At 40.2% G+C, this 16785-nt stretch overlaps 2 protein-coding genes across 2 annotated transcripts in view; both read right to left on the bottom strand.

Moving 5' to 3' along the window:
* Positions 1-9208, bottom strand: part of LOC124167159 (apolipophorins-like) — a 102113-nt gene extending 92905 nt beyond the window's left edge. Inside the window, exons 1-5 of the mRNA XM_046544965.1 lie at positions 9173-9208; positions 8384-8499; positions 7205-7422; positions 6091-6246; positions 646-861 (exon numbers count right to left, since the gene is read on the bottom strand). Of these exons, the coding sequence (XP_046400921.1) occupies positions 646-861; positions 6091-6246; positions 7205-7422; positions 8384-8499; positions 9173-9208 (742 nt within the window). The remainder of the gene's footprint in view (positions 1-645; positions 862-6090; positions 6247-7204; positions 7423-8383; positions 8500-9172) is intronic.
* A 3612-nt stretch (positions 9209-12820) lies between these two features.
* LOC124167158 (apolipophorins-like) overlaps positions 12821-16785 on the bottom strand; it is a 51198-nt gene continuing 47233 nt past the window's right edge. Inside the window, exons 15-18 of the mRNA XM_046544964.1 lie at positions 15853-16035; positions 15420-15607; positions 15171-15318; positions 12821-12937 (exon numbers count right to left, since the gene is read on the bottom strand). Of these exons, the coding sequence (XP_046400920.1) occupies positions 12821-12937; positions 15171-15318; positions 15420-15607; positions 15853-16035 (636 nt within the window). The remainder of the gene's footprint in view (positions 12938-15170; positions 15319-15419; positions 15608-15852; positions 16036-16785) is intronic.

Genomic DNA, 16785 nt, shown 5'->3' with positions numbered 1-16785 from the left:
ATAAAAATCCCAATATTATTGTAAATACTAATCCCTGCTCTGATATTCCAAAGGTTCAAGCTGCAACTGAGGACTATCCTCAATCGCCTGAAAACATCACCTGGCTGGGTTGGCCTGATGAGTGGGTGGCCATACAAAATCCTCCGCCCGAAGGGTCTCCGCCCTGTGATAACCCTGGAGCAAGACCAGCTACAGAGCCAAATTCATCTCGGCCTCAGTGGACAGTCAAACCTCCATCTCACCTAGATGACTTTGTACTCACCTAGATGACTTTGACCTAAAAGACTTTGTTTTTGAGTTGTGATTACTATCAGATGTTGTGTGTCTGCTTTGTTTAATGTGACAACATGTTATGCTTTTGTATTGTAAAAATAGGGGGGGGGGGAGAGTTGTTATGTATGTTCTGCTGTCTGCTAATATTGTGTGTCAGTTGTTTGTGACTGTGGCGCCACTTGGGTGGCGTGGTAGGAACTGGGGGACTTCAACAGCCTCTCGGATTGTAGCCATGGTCAAGTACGGACGTGTATTATGCACTATAGTGTATCATTCGCTTACTAAATAAAAGCGTGTTTTTAATTCAACCAGAGTTCTTATTACATATCAGTTCCATTGCAAGAAATGAAATAGGTATGTTAGCTCAATTACCTTCAATGCTTAAGTTCTTGGTACCAGCTTTTTGCCCCTTAGTTCCTTTTCCTACTTTCTTCTTCTCAGGAGTATTTACTTCTATTGTTGGAGTGTACTCCCTTTTGTTTCCACTTGCTGACTTCAAAACCAGACCCAGTTTTGCCATGTACTCATTGCCTTCACTTACATATTTTCCCATCAAGCTATGTTCCGTTGCATTGCCAATGGCTGTCCCTGTGGAAAAAAAAATATGAATAAAACACCACCCATAGACTGCAAAAAATATGACATGGTAGCAATGTCCAGGGCCACTAAGTATAATATTAACCCTTTTCCTGCGGCATGATATACGAAAACCTATTCGTCACATGAGGCATAAGCATTAAGCATATCGCAGGGAGGATGGAAAGGTACATTCACAGTAGTGAAAGGGTTAATGCTCAAACAGCTACTCTCCCACCAAATAACCACATACCAAGTCTAACTTAAAACAACTGTTAATGAATTGATGCATTAAATATATACCTATATATAACTAAGTTTACTGAAAATCTAGCAGATGAATGTAACTAATCTGATAGGTCTGAGGTCATTAGCAGTTATTTTTTTCCCCCAAATTTAAAGGTAAAATAGGAAAAATGATATCATAAACATGGCTTATACGTGCAATGTTTGATCTACCAGTAAAATATAATATTGGGGGAATAACCCCAAATTGCATTGTTACATGACACATTAGAATAAAAATAAGCATATCAACCTCTTTTGAGCACATCAAAACTAAGGGACTGTCCATAAGTCTACAAATTAGAGATGTGCGTATAGTATCCACGAATACTCCAATACCTCGAATACTACAAAGTATTCGATATTCGAGGTCACGAATAATTATGCTAAAGGTACGCTCTCGAATACTTCGAATACTTTGAATTTCGCGCCGTGTACTGTCACACACTGCCGTTGGTAGCTGACTCGGAAAATTGTCAAGAACTCTAGTCGTTTAGTGCATGCAGCACCGTTTTAGGCAAGTTGACGAACTACATCAAATTCGTGGATTAGAGCGGTGAACAGAGCTCGACGTGGGGAACCGAAATTGATTGGGTGAAAAAATCTGAAAATCCCCGGTTTCCCCCACCAGGAGAACCTCAGGGCCGTGGGATAGCAACCTTAGGGCATTTCCAACGAGCCGCTATCCCCCTCCATTCAGCACTCGCCTCACCCATTCTGACCCTTTCCCCTTCTCCAAAATCAAAGAAAAGGTCCCAGCTCCCGCAGGGATCGTATTACGAAGACCTAAGCTTCGAAAAAGCTTCGAAATATCAAGTTACACGTGAACAATAAAAACGTGTTTTTATTTATTTTTTTTTTTTTTCCCCCTTTTCTCACCCACTGACCTTTTTCTGCCTACCTGTTGCATGAGTACCGTGGGATAGTTACATTAGCGCATTTCTCAAGATCCGCTATCCCCCTCCATTCAGCACTAGCCCCCCTTCTGAGGCTTTCCTCATCTCCGAAATAAAAAAAGGTTCCAGTTCGTGCAGAGATCATATTACGAAGACCTCAGCTTCGAAAAAAATATCTAGTTACACAAGAACAATAGAAATGTGTTTCGCGCCCCCCTTTTCTCACCCACTGACCTTTTTCAGCCTACCTGCCTCTAAGCTCCCAGTTTCTGGAGGTCAATTGCTGCATGAATCACCTATTAGCCCAAAAGGTGTCTAACAATGACTTTCGGCAATTGATATTACACCTTTATTGGATTGAAATATTAGTATTGTGATGTGCGCATAATTTAAAGAAGAAAAAGACCAAACCCGACGCATTTCTGACTTTATTTAAGCATTTTACGCAAGGAAATAAATGTCAAAATACGACGGAGACTTAGCATTCTGTCGAGACTCCATATGAGCAGCAGAGATTCTCGGAAGTTGATGCGGTATTTTTTTCCGAAAACATATATCAAGTTATAATTTATGAGTTGTGCTATAATTCTCTATTGTTACAGTCACAGACGAAGGGATATTTGGTTTCTCCCTGCTAGCAATTCGAATTCATCTGCTTATCTCGTGAGAACTTCCAAATATGGACTGAAAATAATTGAAGAAGAAAATCCGGTGGAGAAGCGAGTGTATTTTGCAAAACGCCTCAGATTGTCTGCTAGCACGTGACAGCAGGAGTGGGGGCAAAGAGAGCTACCTGTTGAAAATAAGAAGTTGGATGAGGCCGAGTATCAGATGGGCGTGCCGCTGAAATGGCGTTTGGTAGATAAGAATGTATATGAGACAGAAATCCAACGTAGCAGTGTAAATGTTGAGACGGCATGCAATCATTTTTTGCGAGGTGGTGTGTCCCCTTAGAATATTTGAAAGAGATGTTAAGGCCGTATCACACTAGCGACTGCGACCGCCACTGTGACCGCGATTTCGGCTGTGGCTACGACTGCACCCCATCACACATTGCGGCCCACGCCACGGTCGCGCATGCGCACGTATGAACGTTTCTGCTTGTGGCTTGTTTGTTTACGGAAGCCCAAAGAATGGATAGAGAGCAGCAATTGTTGAAATTGTTCCTAAAATATGTTAACACATACTTCATTATTAGTTACCTGTGTACTCAGGTCCAATATCTAATATGCTGGGCTTCCATCATCACTTTAAAAATCCGAAATTATCTCAGCGTTATCTCACAACCTTCTTGAACTTCCCTCGCTACGGTAAACAAAACAAACACGTCTGCTGCAAGCGCGTGAGATTTAAATAGAGCTCTCTGATTGGCTGCGACTGCTGCCTCGCTCTGATTGGTCGACGGGCCAGTTGCAGCCGCAGTCGCGGTCGCAGCGGCGGTCGCAGTCGCTAGTGTGATACGGCCTTTAGTTGAATCAACTATATGCACAACTGTTTCCATAAAATAAAAATATTCCACTAATCAGCTAAATTCCTGTTCGAATCCTTTAAAGGAAATCAAACTTACTCCCCATTGTCTTGTGTTTCCTGCTGCACAGGCAACCGAGTCAAACATTCCCGCATTCATAGTTTATAGTAGGGATGGGTCGAATAGCAGATTTCTCGAATTCGAATATCGAATTCGAATATCAAATCATTGCTCGAATATTCGAATATCTCGAATTTCGAATACCTCGAATACTAAACGATGAATGCAGGAATGTTTGACTAGGTCGCCTATGCAGCAGGAAACCCAAGATTTTGGCGAGTAATTGTGATTTCCTTTAAAGGATTCAAACAGGAATTTAGCAGATTGATGGAATATTATAATTTTATGTAAACAATAGGGTAGTTTCCTTCACTAAAGGAAACGAAAGGCATTGATTGTGATTCGGTACCCACCATTAGTGTATTAATAATATACAAATTATTTGGTTTTAGAAATACCGGTTTATACGAATGGCAATGGTCAATTTTATCCTCATTTGAAAAAGGCCAGATTGGCGCCCATGCGATGCCACTCCACGTAACGTCACAGTGACCTTGTTTCTATATGAGTAGATAGGAGTTTTACACCGTCTGAGATTAGCAATGAATGCATGAGGCACAGAGCTCAGGGAAACATGGTCTTAATAATCACCTATTAACACTGCCTAAGGTCGGAAAGTTTCCTTCGTTTGATGAGGTATTAATAATCCTTATTTAAGACAACCGCTACCAGCTAGCATGGTACTCAGCTACCTGCTAGCATCCTGCGTCGTATCAGCGCTCAGAACCTCGCCCCAAGATCACCTCACTCGCGGCATCGGGAAGCAGAACAACGTCACGCGGAGTTTTTCCCGGCATTCATACTTACCCGTCGCGTTTTCGCGCACTTGAAAATTTTCACTTTTCATTTAATCGCGAAAAATAGATATCGTCATTTAAAAATCTAAAAGCGTTTAATACGTATTCCAGGAGTAATAATCTTTCGATTTAGGCAATAAAAAAATAATAGGAAACCCCCTATTTGAGCATTACGCCAAAATGCTAAGCCTCCGTCGTATTTCTTTGTCTTTCCGGCATTTATTTTCCAGCGTAAAATGCTTAAATAAACTCAGAAATATGTCGTGTTTGGTCGTTTATTCTTTTTTAAATTACGCGTACATTACTAATATTTCAATCCAATAAAAGTGTAATATCAATTGCCGAAAGTCATTGTTAGACAACTTTTGGGCTAGTAGATGCTATCTATTAGCCCATGCAGCAGTTGACCTCCAGAAATGGGGAACTTCGAAGCAGGTCGCCAGAAAAAGGTCAGTGGGTGAGTTGAGGGGGGAGGGCGTGAGACAGGTTTTTATTGTTCTCGTGTAATTTGATATTTTTTTCGAAGCTAAGGTCTTCGTAATACTATCTCTGCGCGAGCTGGGACCTCTTGTTTGATTTTGGAGAAGAGGAAATCGTCGGAGGGGGTGGGGCGAACGCTGAATGGAGGGGGATTGCAGATCGTGGGAAATGCGCCAATGTCACTATCCCACGGCCCTGAGTAGATGCGGGAAAATGGTCAGTGGGGGAGAAAGAGTGAAGGGTAAAACGCGATTCTATTATTTTCCGGTAACTTGATATTTTTTCGAAGCCAAGGTCTTCGTAATACGATCCCTGCGCGAGCTGGGACCTTTTGTTTGATTTCGGAGAAGAGGAAATCGTCAGATTGGGTGGGGTGAATGCTGAATGGAGGGGGATAGCGGATCGTGGGAAATGCACCAATGTTGCTATCCCACAGCATTGAGGCTCTCCTGATGGGGGACACCTGGGATTTTCGGATTTTTTTTCATCCGATCAATTTCGGTTCCCCACGTCGAACTCTTTTCACCACTCGAACCCGCGAATTTGATGTATTTCGTCAGCTTGCCTAAAACGGCGCTGCATGCACTAAACGACTAGAGTTCTCTTAATTTTTCTGAGTCAACTACCAACGACGTGCGAGCGACAGTGTATGTATTCAAAGTATTCGAAATTCAAAGTATTCGAGGTATTCGAGACGGTATCTTTGGCATAACTATTCGAGATCTCGAATATCGAATACTTTCTAGTATTCGAGTATTCGCGTGTACTATTCGCACATCTCTAGTTTATAGTATCCGAGGTATTCAAATATTCGAGCAATGATTTAATATTCGAATTCGATATTCGAGTTCCAGAAATCTGGTATTCAACCCATCTCTACTACAAATAACAAGTAGAGTTTAATTTATTACAGTTTCTCTATATGGTGAGACCACAATTTAGTACATACTGGGTCAAGAAGGACAACATGAAATTTCCTTAAGAAGGAAGACTTTTTTTTATCTATTTTGACTTCTCTTTCTCTTCTATCCACCAAATTCTGTTAGTGAAAAGAGGTCTGAGTGAATGAGCCCATTGACAATTTTCCATCATTGCCTAATATATTGGTGCTTGAGACAGATGAGAAAGTTTGAAAAAATTAATTTAGATGAAATTTTTTTGCTTTAACCTCAACTAATAACATGGACAATCTTACCTTCAAGGATGAACTTAATCCAAGGTGTCTTAACATCGACTTTCACAGCCTTATCGCCATAGGGTGCATACCGTGCCTCTAAGTCAAACTGGACTGCTCGGTCAACTTTAGAGTTTGGTGTATCAAATTTCATCTCAAAATGCGTGTAGTAAAAGTCTTGAAAATGAAAAAGAGGACATATTTTTTATAAGAAAACATATTTTTACAAGTTTTCTTCATTAATACTACAACATCATTTTCATCAACTTTTAAAACAGTGTCTAACACAGTTCCTATAACTCTTTTCCCTTACCATAAATTTACCTCTATCAACCTCTTTTACTTCAATAACACAATACTCCAGTACAGTAGTAAAATCTGTCAATGACAAGTATTGACTCCCATAAGAACCGTTAAAAGCGTGTAAGAGGTTCGACCGTGTAAAAGATGCACCCCCACTTTAAGCATCGGGGCTAAAGGAAAAACATAGATAAACGGGGGAAGATAAGAAATTCGTGTAAGAGACGCAAACTATGAAAGTTTTGAGGTGCATTATAATCCATCATGCTAGATCATAAAACTTCCTGGCACATCACATTACAACAAAAACCGAGGACTATGGAGAGCTACATTCCCCATAAGGCCTTAATTTTCACAAGATGAAATGATATCCAAAGAAGTAATTTTATTAAAAGCTCCTACATACTAGCAAACTATGCAAGTTTTGCGGCACATAACAATTCATCATGCTAGATCATAAAACTTCCTGGCACATCACGTTACAACAAAAACCATGAATAAAACTTAAAGGCCTGTTTACACGATACATTAACAGATACGAGTTACTGTTTGTATGCATGAATGATTTTTGTGGACCAAAACGGAACATGTACGAATGCATGAACCAAATTATAACAGGTTCTATTTTCTCTGCATGCATTCACACAAGTTGGGTGGTTACACGATGCATTTTGGCAATCATTCTTGAATTCATAAATTTAGACATTAATCCCTACATGTTAATGTACCATTTAAACAGGCCTTGACTTCATGAAAAATCATTAAGCTGACCACAGCAGTAAATGATCATCAAAATATATTAAAAACTTCGTCTAATAAGTGAAAAGACATATACCTATATCTAAAAACTGACGGAAATAATAATGGGTGAGGGCTTCATTCTCCTTTTCAATGTGGAATGACAGCTTTAATGGTCCATCCAAAGGAAACAGGGCTTGGTTTGGTTTAGGTACGACAGCTGATGAGAGACCATCCCATGGGAATTTCACTTCACCACAGAATACCAAACCAGTCAGAGGAGTGAGTTGCTCGAAGCAGCCAAGATAGGATTTGCTGTAAAAATGTCACGGTTAAAGGAGATAAGAATTCAACCAAAGGTCTTCATGGTACATGCTTCATAACAAGTCAACACAGAGACCAAAATAGGATTATCAAAAAAGAGAATTATGTAATAGTGAAGTACAGTATTTAAATTCTTAATTAGTATGAAAAAAAGCTACCAGTAAAATTTAGTAAACTATTACCTAGTAATTTCACAATTTAAAGTTAACTAAATTTAACTGATTTTGACACATTGATTTTGGAATACTTTTGTGTTGTGTACGACATAAACATTTCTCAGAGATAACTCCACATACAGACTTACCTAACATCTACTTTTATTTTTATTAAATGAAAAGTGAAAATTTTCAAGCACGCGAAAATGCCACGGCTACGTATGAATGCTGGGAAAAGCCCGTGTGACATCATTCTGGTTCCAGCTGCCGCCATGTGAAGCCACCTTGGTGCGAGGCTATGAGTACCGCTTCGATGCAGGCTGCTTGTAGGTAGCAGAGTACCCTACTGGCGGGTAGCCCTTGGCTTAAATAAGGATTAATATTAAATAAGGAAGATAAGGATATTAATACCCTATCAAACGAAGGAAACTTTCCGACCATAGGCATTTTAATAAGTGTTTATTGAGAAATATTTCCCTGAGCTCGGTGCCTTATGCATGCATTGGTAATCTCAGGCGATGGAAAACCCCTGACTACTCATATAGCATCAAAGTCCCTGTGACGTCACATAGAGTGGCATCACATATGGGTGCCAATTTAGCCTTTTTCAAATGAGGTTTAAATTGACCATTAACATATTCGTCTAAACTGGGATTTCTTCAACCAAATAATTTGTACATTATGAATACCTACACTAATTGTGGGTAACGAATCGCAACCAACGCCTTTCATTTTTTTCGAAGAAGGAAACTACCCTATTTCAGATAATGTGCTACAAAGAATAAATTCACACAAACCTGACCTTGTAGAATTTCACTGGTGCATGAACAGGAGCATGGCCCTTCTCTCTCCTCACAGACATAACTTGAGAGTGGAAGCTGAAAACTTCTTGCTTAGGCTTGGGCACACCAAACTTAAAGAAAAAAGACAACGAAGGTCAATATAATATATTTTTGCAATAAATATATTTGAATTTTCATGTAATATTTCTACAAATAATGAATTGGGGTACTAAATTCTTGCAGCAACAACACTGTCTCGACACTATATTTAGTGAGATATTAATAGTATACTGAGAAAGTTTTGTTACCTGAAAGTAGTTACAGCCTAGCAATACATTATACTCAAGCTGAGTATGATATATTTCAAGGAACATACATCTAATGGTAAGCACAGCATGCATTAGTTTATTTGAGGTGCCTTTGTTCGCTCTTGAGCCACACCTCACCTCTTTTGTTGTGCTCTTACTTCGGCCACCTACCTCTAACTGTTAAGATTGTACAAGATTCAATATGTATTTTTGAATTTGGCTGCTATTTTGTATCTATATGTGCTGCCCCCTTGTGGATGTATCTGTAAGCGGTGTTTGTGGCGCATCCATGCGGTGGCGTCAGTGTATTAAATGCAGTTCAGTTTGTGGTGTTAAATCTGACGTGTGCAGTTGTTATTTCAAGCGTTCCTTACGATTCCCTGCAATTGGCGTAGTAATCAAGAAGTTGATTTTATATAAAAGGCGTTAAATTCAACAGGTAATGGGCCCAGGACGAGAAGGAAGCGCTTTAAGAGTGTGAAGTTACAAACTGTACGGGATTTGAAAATCGGCGGTGCACCAGCGAACTCATGATGACTGAGGCATCAATTGATCGCGATGAGAAGACCTTCGCTATTCCGAAATTAACTCGGAAGAACTACAATGGATGGAAGGCAAGGATCAAATCGGAGATGCTCTTAAGGGATTGTTGGGAGACTATAGTTGGATACGCAGATTCTGCGGGAGCAGCACTATCTCAAGCCGAGATTAGAAAACGCGCCAAGAATAATCTCGTGGCGTTGGCTCTCATCATGAGGAGTGTTAGTGATGAGCTCATTTACGATGTAATGGACTGTGAGGAGGCAAAGGAGGCCTGGAGCATCCTAGATAAAGTGTGCAATGAAAACTCGTTGTATGGTGCCACGTTAAAATTGCGTGAATTGGCAAGTTTTGAGAAAAGGGATGACATGAGTGTGCAAGAGTACTGTAATCATATTGTAAATATGAACAGGGTCCTTATTAAAAACGGCATGGGGTTCAGCGATAGACAGTTAGCAGCTATATGTTTAACTGGACTTCCGAAGGAAAAGTATGAGATAACCATCAAGACCCTCACGGCTCAACCCAATAACATGGAGTTGGCAATCGTGAAACAGTACCTTCTGGAAGAGGAGGAGACACGCATCGCTGTTAACAAGGCGGAGCATCTTGCTCTAAAAACATCTTTTAAATTTGCACAGCCGCACCAATCAAGGTATTCAACAAGAAGAGCCGCACCAATCACGCGGAGAAGCAAGCCACCACGAAACAAGAAGTTTTGGTGCTATGCTTGTGGCGGAGAGGGTCATATTGCGGCCGTATGTCCAAGAAAAACGGAGGATGATGAAAAGACGTTGGAGGCGACCGCATCAGTTATTCAAAGGGAGCATGTGGCGCTTTGCACGAGGAGAAATTTGCCGCAGAACGACGGTGTGTGGACTCTTGATTCCGCAGCATCGGATCATATGTCCCCCCGAAGAGACCTGTTCCAAGACTTCCAAAGCTATAGTGGCATCGTGAAGGTTGGGGATGGAGCACCCCTTAAAATTGCGGGAGTGGGTAAAGTGACGCTCCATTTATCTCAAGAATGTGGCGGGAAGGACATTACCTTTTCGAATGCCCTTTATGTCCCAGAGCTAGAAGATAATCTCCTTTCACAGGGACAGATTGAGGAAAAGGGACTGAAATTTATCTCATTCCAAGGTGCGACGAGAATTTTCCAGGGTGAGAAAATGTTGTTTCAAGCCTATCGAGTGGCGAGATTGTATTATATTACTACCGTGAATGGAGTCACGTTGAAGGAAATTAAGGAGGAAAACAAACAGCCTGGAATGAATGAGATAAGGACGGCTAACCTGACAACTTTGACTAGGTGGCATGAAAGACTGGGTCACCCAAGCGTGGAGATCTTGAAGAAATCAAAGTTACTCGAGGACCTTACTGATCATTCAGTGGAAATGGACAATAGTCAATGTGAAACATGCATTAAAGGGAAGATGAAGAGGGAAAAATTTCCACATCGTGAAGATAAGGTAGTGGAAGTTCTTCAACGAATCCACTCTGATGTGATGGGTCCAATAACACCCCAATCAATAGGAGGCAAGAGGTACATGGTCACATTCGTGGACGAAGCATCAAGGTTTGTGACTGCTGTAGACATTAAAAACAAGAGTGATGTATTTGAAGAATTCAAGAACTTCCGAGCTATGGCTCAAGTTCTTCATGGCAAGAGTATAAAGGAGTTACAAAGCGATAATGGAGGGGAATACGTTGGAGACAACTTCGAGACTTACTTAAAGAAGAAAGGAATCCTGCATCGAAGATCTGTACCAGAAACACCTCAACAGAATGGTCTTGCTGAAAGGACTAATCAGACACTGAGTCATGTGATTAGGTGCTTGCTAATCAATGCAGGAATGGCAGGATACTTTTGGGCTGAGGCTCTTCAGACAGCATGTTACCTGCGAAATAGGATCCCATCAACTCCGCTAAACTTCTCATGTCCACTGGAGAAATGGCTGGGAAAGGAAATCCAGAGGAGTGACCTGGAAAAACTGCGAGTGTTTGGATGCCAGGCATGGGCTTGGGTACCGAAAAACCAGCAGAAGGGCAAGCTAGGGGAAAGGGCGACAGAGTGCTTAATGATAGGGTATCCTGAGGGAGTGAAGGGTTACCGCCTATGTGATCTGAATTTAAAGAGGGTGATTATCAGCCGTGATGTGGTGTTCAGAGAACATATCTTCCCCTGTAAGTCCCACAGGGGCATTAATTGACTTCAACAACAGTGCCCTACCAGGGAAGGAGCCTGTGTAGTATTCACAGAAGGAGATGATCCACCAGATCCAGGGGAAGATCCTGCTGATGGGCCTACCCAAGAGGCCACACCAGATCCAGGAGAGGATCATACTGCTGGGCCTACCCAAGGGGCCACATCAGATCCAGGAGAGGATCTTGCTGCTGGACCTACCCAAGGGGCCTCACAGGGAGTGGCAGAGGCTACTCAAGATGCAGGAGAGGCCAACCCAGATGATGGACCGAGACGATCCGGAAGGAGAAGGGAAGTGAGAGCTCCATGCAGTCTACCATGCTGTAATCTGGTAATGTATGAAGAGAACAACCCAGATGATATACAGGTTCCCAAGACTTGGCAGGAGGCCCTGAGCGGGCCACAGTCAGCTGCATGGAGAGCTGCTATGTTGGAGGAGCTGGACACAATGAAGGGGCAACAGACATGGGAGGTGGTACCCCGGCCTAAGGAGGCCAATGTCATTGGTAGTAAGTGGGTATTCACCATTAAAAAGTCTGGGGAGGTGATTGTGAAATTGAAAGCAAGGTTGGTTACACAAGGCTTTCGACAAGTGTATGGCTTAGATTATTATGAGACTTCTAGCCCTGTTGTGCAGAAAAAGACTATAAGAACTCTCTTTTCACTTGCTGTAGAAAGGGGATGGGAGATTGATCAACTTGATGTGGTTGGGGCTTATCTCAATAGTTTTTTGGAAGTTCCAATTTATATGGAACAACCTCCTGGTTTTCCCTCACAAGATCATGGTATGTTTGTTTGTGAGTTGAAAAGAAGCATGTATGGGCTAAAACAGTCAGGGCGCAACTGGAACTGTCACCTGCATGATATTCTATTGAAATTAAAATTCAAGGACTGTGTTAAGGAACCTTGTGTTTATGTCAGAACTGGGGTGATATTAGCTGTCTATGTTGATGATTTTTTACTGTTTGGTGAGAGGGAACATTTAACGAATGTCAAGGTTGAACTTTCAGAATGTCTTAAGATAAAGGACTTGGGAAGTGTGTCAAATTTTCTTTCCATGGTTATCTCCAGACCATCCAAAGGGGAATTGATTGTTAGCCAGGAGATTTATGTTGAAGAAATACTGAAGGAGTTCCTCTCTTTAGACATTAGGGGGTTCAGTGCTCCAATTGAAATGGGATGTGTTAACCTTGAGAGAAATGTAAGTGAAAAATTTTGTGAACATACTTACAGGAAGGCAGTTGGGTCTTTGCTGCATTTGTCAACAAATACCAGAGCTGACATTTCTAGTGCTGTTTGTTTTGTTAGTCAACATTGTGGAGACCCAGTGAGAAGTGACTGGGAGAATGTGAAGCACATTCTGCATTATTTGAAGGGGACAAAACATTATTCATTACATTATGTTAAAACTGATGAAAAAGTTACTGTATATTCAGACTCTGACTGGGCTAGTGACTTGAGTGATTGCAGATCTATTTCAGGGTATTGTTTCATTCTAGGTGGAGGAGTGATTTGCTGGCGAAGTAGAAAGCAAAAGTCACCATCAACATCATCAACGCATGCTGAGTATGTGGCTATGTACGAAAGTGCTACAGAGTTTGAGTGGTTAAGGGATTTTTTGGTGGAAATAGGTCAGGGAGATTTTGTATCAAGGCCATGTTCCATACTTGCGGACAATACAAGTGCTATAACCATTGCAAGCACAAGGTCTGTTAATGATAGGTCAAAGCATTTTTCTGTTAAGTTTCACTACCTAAAAGACCTAGTTTGTCGAGGAGAAATTGTCTTTAAGTATGTTAGGACAAATGAAAATTTAGCTGACTTGCTGACAAAATCACTAACTGGTCCAAGAACCAAAGAACTAACTAATAAGTTAGGTATCTTTTGAGTTTTTTTTTTACACATGTTAATGACTGCTCTTATGAAGTATTTTTGAGCTGTGTTCTTTTGTTCCATTTTTGTCCTTTTGCTGATGATACACTAAGTTTCATTTTTTTTATATTGAATCCTGAGGAGAGGTGTTAAGATTGTACAAGATTCAATATGTATTTTTGAATTTGGCTGCTATTTTGTATCTATATGTGCTGCCCCCTTGTGGATGTATCTGTAAGCGGTGTTTGTGGCGCCTCCATGCGGTGGCGTCAGTCAAGGTCGGTAAAAGGCTTTTACCGACCTTGGCGTCAGTGTATTAACCCTTTCGAGACCGCGGAGTTTTCGTCTTAGCTTGACTGCTGTACCGCTCCCCAAGAGACTCTTCTTTCTCGTGGTACGGAGCATTTTTGGAGGGCATTCGTTAAGAAGGGTCTCGCTGAACCTTTTTCGACCCCTCCACGGTGGGACTCCGTATTATCTCGGACTCCAAGAGTAGTTGTGCTCCCTCCTTTCCGGGTTTACGACCATACCTGCGGCATTGGTTCGCGGTCAACTTATGTATTGCTTATATGTATTTAGCAAATGGATAATTGTTGCTTGCACGTAAATTACAGACATTGAATATAATTCCTCATTTTTATCTGAGCATTGTCAAATTTTAAACGAAGTTCTAAGGCCATTATCAAAGCATTTAACGCAGCAACAATTTCCATGTTGATGTTTATACATAACTCGAGATATAAGTTAATATTTGTCGTAGAATTTCGTTTAAAAATTGTAAACGCTGCTCAAAAGACAAACAATTCAATTCTTAGTTTATATTTCTTGAGAAATGAACAAATATTTATTTCGAAAATTGACTCTATAAACAATTGTATGACCGCTGTCCCTTACCGCTGAGAGAGGTTATAAAAGACGAAGGGTCCGGGTACCTGCTCCCGGATTCGGAGGGTTAATCCTAAACCCCGAAGCGTTGGGTCCCGAGACAAAGGCGACCTAAACCCACGACCGTCCTGAAAGGGGGAGAGCTCGAAAACGTATATATACGGGTTTCGTTTTCTTGACCGGGAAAATCTCACACGTATATATACGCCCGTGGTCTCCCGGGTCAGGAAACGTCCACACGTATATGTACGTGTACGGTAGGGAAAAGGTTAAATGCAGTTCAGTTTGTGGTGTTAAATCTGACGTGTGCAGTTGTTATTTCAAGCGTTCCTTACGATTCCCTGCAATTGGCGTAGTAATCAAGAAGTTGATTTTATATAAAAGGCATTAAATTCAACACTAACTACATGTCTTTAGCCAACAGATTTAAATTACCAGTTATTGGCTGTCACAGCTGGATTTAATTATGATTTTCCCTTAAATGACCTTTAATTCAGTGTGACCTTACAGACATGTCAGGCACCAATAGGAGCATGGGCATACTACATATGTATTTAAAGGTCCTTTCACCCTGCTACATTCATAGCAAAAGAAAAAAAATTTTCTCACCCCTAACACATGCACCTCTTTAAGAATACCTATCTCAAATTCCGATTCTAAACAGTGGAGGATGCAGAACCAAATATCAGGGTTGGGCAAATGTAATATGCTAGAATGCCATGTTACTGGAGAGATGAGTGGACGTGGAACACAAGTCTACGAGGTTTTCAGTATATTTTTCAGATGTAGTTGAGGGAAAATTCCCGCTAGGAATCACTTCTAATTCCAACTCACTTCACAGTGCAATTCCTTAATTATATCTCTATAGAATAAATAAACTAATTCAAGTCATGATATTGTCTGATAAATTCTCTACACCAATTATGTACTTGAAGTTTCTTTTGGAAAGAGAGGGTTCAGCATAGTTTCAAAATAAAAACTGACTTCTAACCTTGACTTCCATGCCAAAACCTTTTTTAAGGGCTTGGACATCAAGATCAAATCCAGTAGATGAATGAACATTTCCAACAACCTCAAGACCTGCCATGATGTTTGCGAAAGCATCAACAAACATAGCACCAGAAATTTCAACAGAAGCACTAAAAATGAAACAGAAAATGCAAATATTAAGTTACATTTCCACAACCCTATAGTAATGCCATATGGGATAATTCCATTCTATAGAAAATCAGGGTCTTACCTTGGAAGGAGTTTCATGTGGAATTTTGAATTTCCAGGATATCTCATCAAAGCTAGTATATCACCCTGAGACTCAACCTTCAAATATACAGAGGAGTACGCAGAAGCATCCAAAATCAGTGAAAATCCAGCACCAGTTGGGTAAACAAGCTGACAATCAAATATTGCAAGATTGGGGCTGACGTCCAACTGTAAAAAAATTAAAAGATAACTTATATTTATTAAGATAGAAACTAATTTCCACTGAATTACCCATTTGGATAATCAATCAAAAGAAAATTCCAAATTTAAACCAGTCAACCTAATTTACTCTAAAAATATAATTTTGGCAGATGAGAATTTAAAAGATGATGGCCCGAAAATTTTTATTTTCAGGTAAAGTTTCTGACTATTACAAGGATCATTCTTAAATTGGCACCAATAAAGACACTCACCTTATAGTCCTTGGTTTTATTGATTCCGTCATCCACATGGTCAAAGAATTTATCAATTCCAGATTTAAAAGGCATTTTTGGGAGAGTTCCGTGATAGTTAGCCCAACCAACTTCAGAGCCAAAAAGCTTCATATGAATGTCAACGTCCAGGCTGTGGTCATCATGATCAACAGAATGGCCAACCTAAAAAAGAAGAAGCATTTATGTCAAGAAATATGTAAAGGGGAATAATAATACATTTTAAATGTAATAATTTCCACAGCCTTCTTCTCTCTAGATAAAATCCTTTGGAATTATAAAAAAATTCTTATATGATTTCCTGCATCCCTCAAACTAAATTTTTAATTCATTGACCATTTCAATCTACCAGCCAGCAGACCAAGTAGCAGATCATTTAAGCATCAATAAGCCACTAGTGAATAAAGCAAGTGGATATTGAATCAACTAATTTGATTTCCTTATTTATACATATTTTCCTAAGTATATGAGCCTTCTCAAAAATTTGGTGATCACAACCCATTCACAATTATAATTCACATTTCTATGAATAAAAGTAACATTTAAAATATTAGTTATAAACACTGTTAATAATAGTTTATGGATAACAAGAGACTTTAAATAAAAATGAAACCACTGACAGACTAGAAAGGCATTCGATTTTCATTTTTTCCCTAAATATCAAACCCTTACACCTGGGCATAATCTAATTGTATACAAGACACTACAGGTAAATAATATAAAATTTAAATAAGTGATACACCTTGCCTAGTGTTTATACACAAATCAATTAATAACATACTTGTTATTACATTGAACATGGGCCAAGACAAATAGAGTGCAGTGCATATTAGTATATTTCTCAGAATTTCAACACTTTTTTAACACCTTGAGTGCGGCATGACGTGATATCACATCATGGCTCGCTATCCTCTG

The sequence above is a fragment of the Ischnura elegans genome, chromosome 10 (genome assembly GCF_921293095.1).
Source record: "Ischnura elegans chromosome 10, ioIscEleg1.1, whole genome shotgun sequence".
In the NCBI taxonomy this organism is placed as follows: Eukaryota; Metazoa; Arthropoda; class Insecta; order Odonata; family Coenagrionidae; genus Ischnura; species Ischnura elegans.
This window is presented reverse-complemented; position numbering and strand designations above follow the sequence as displayed.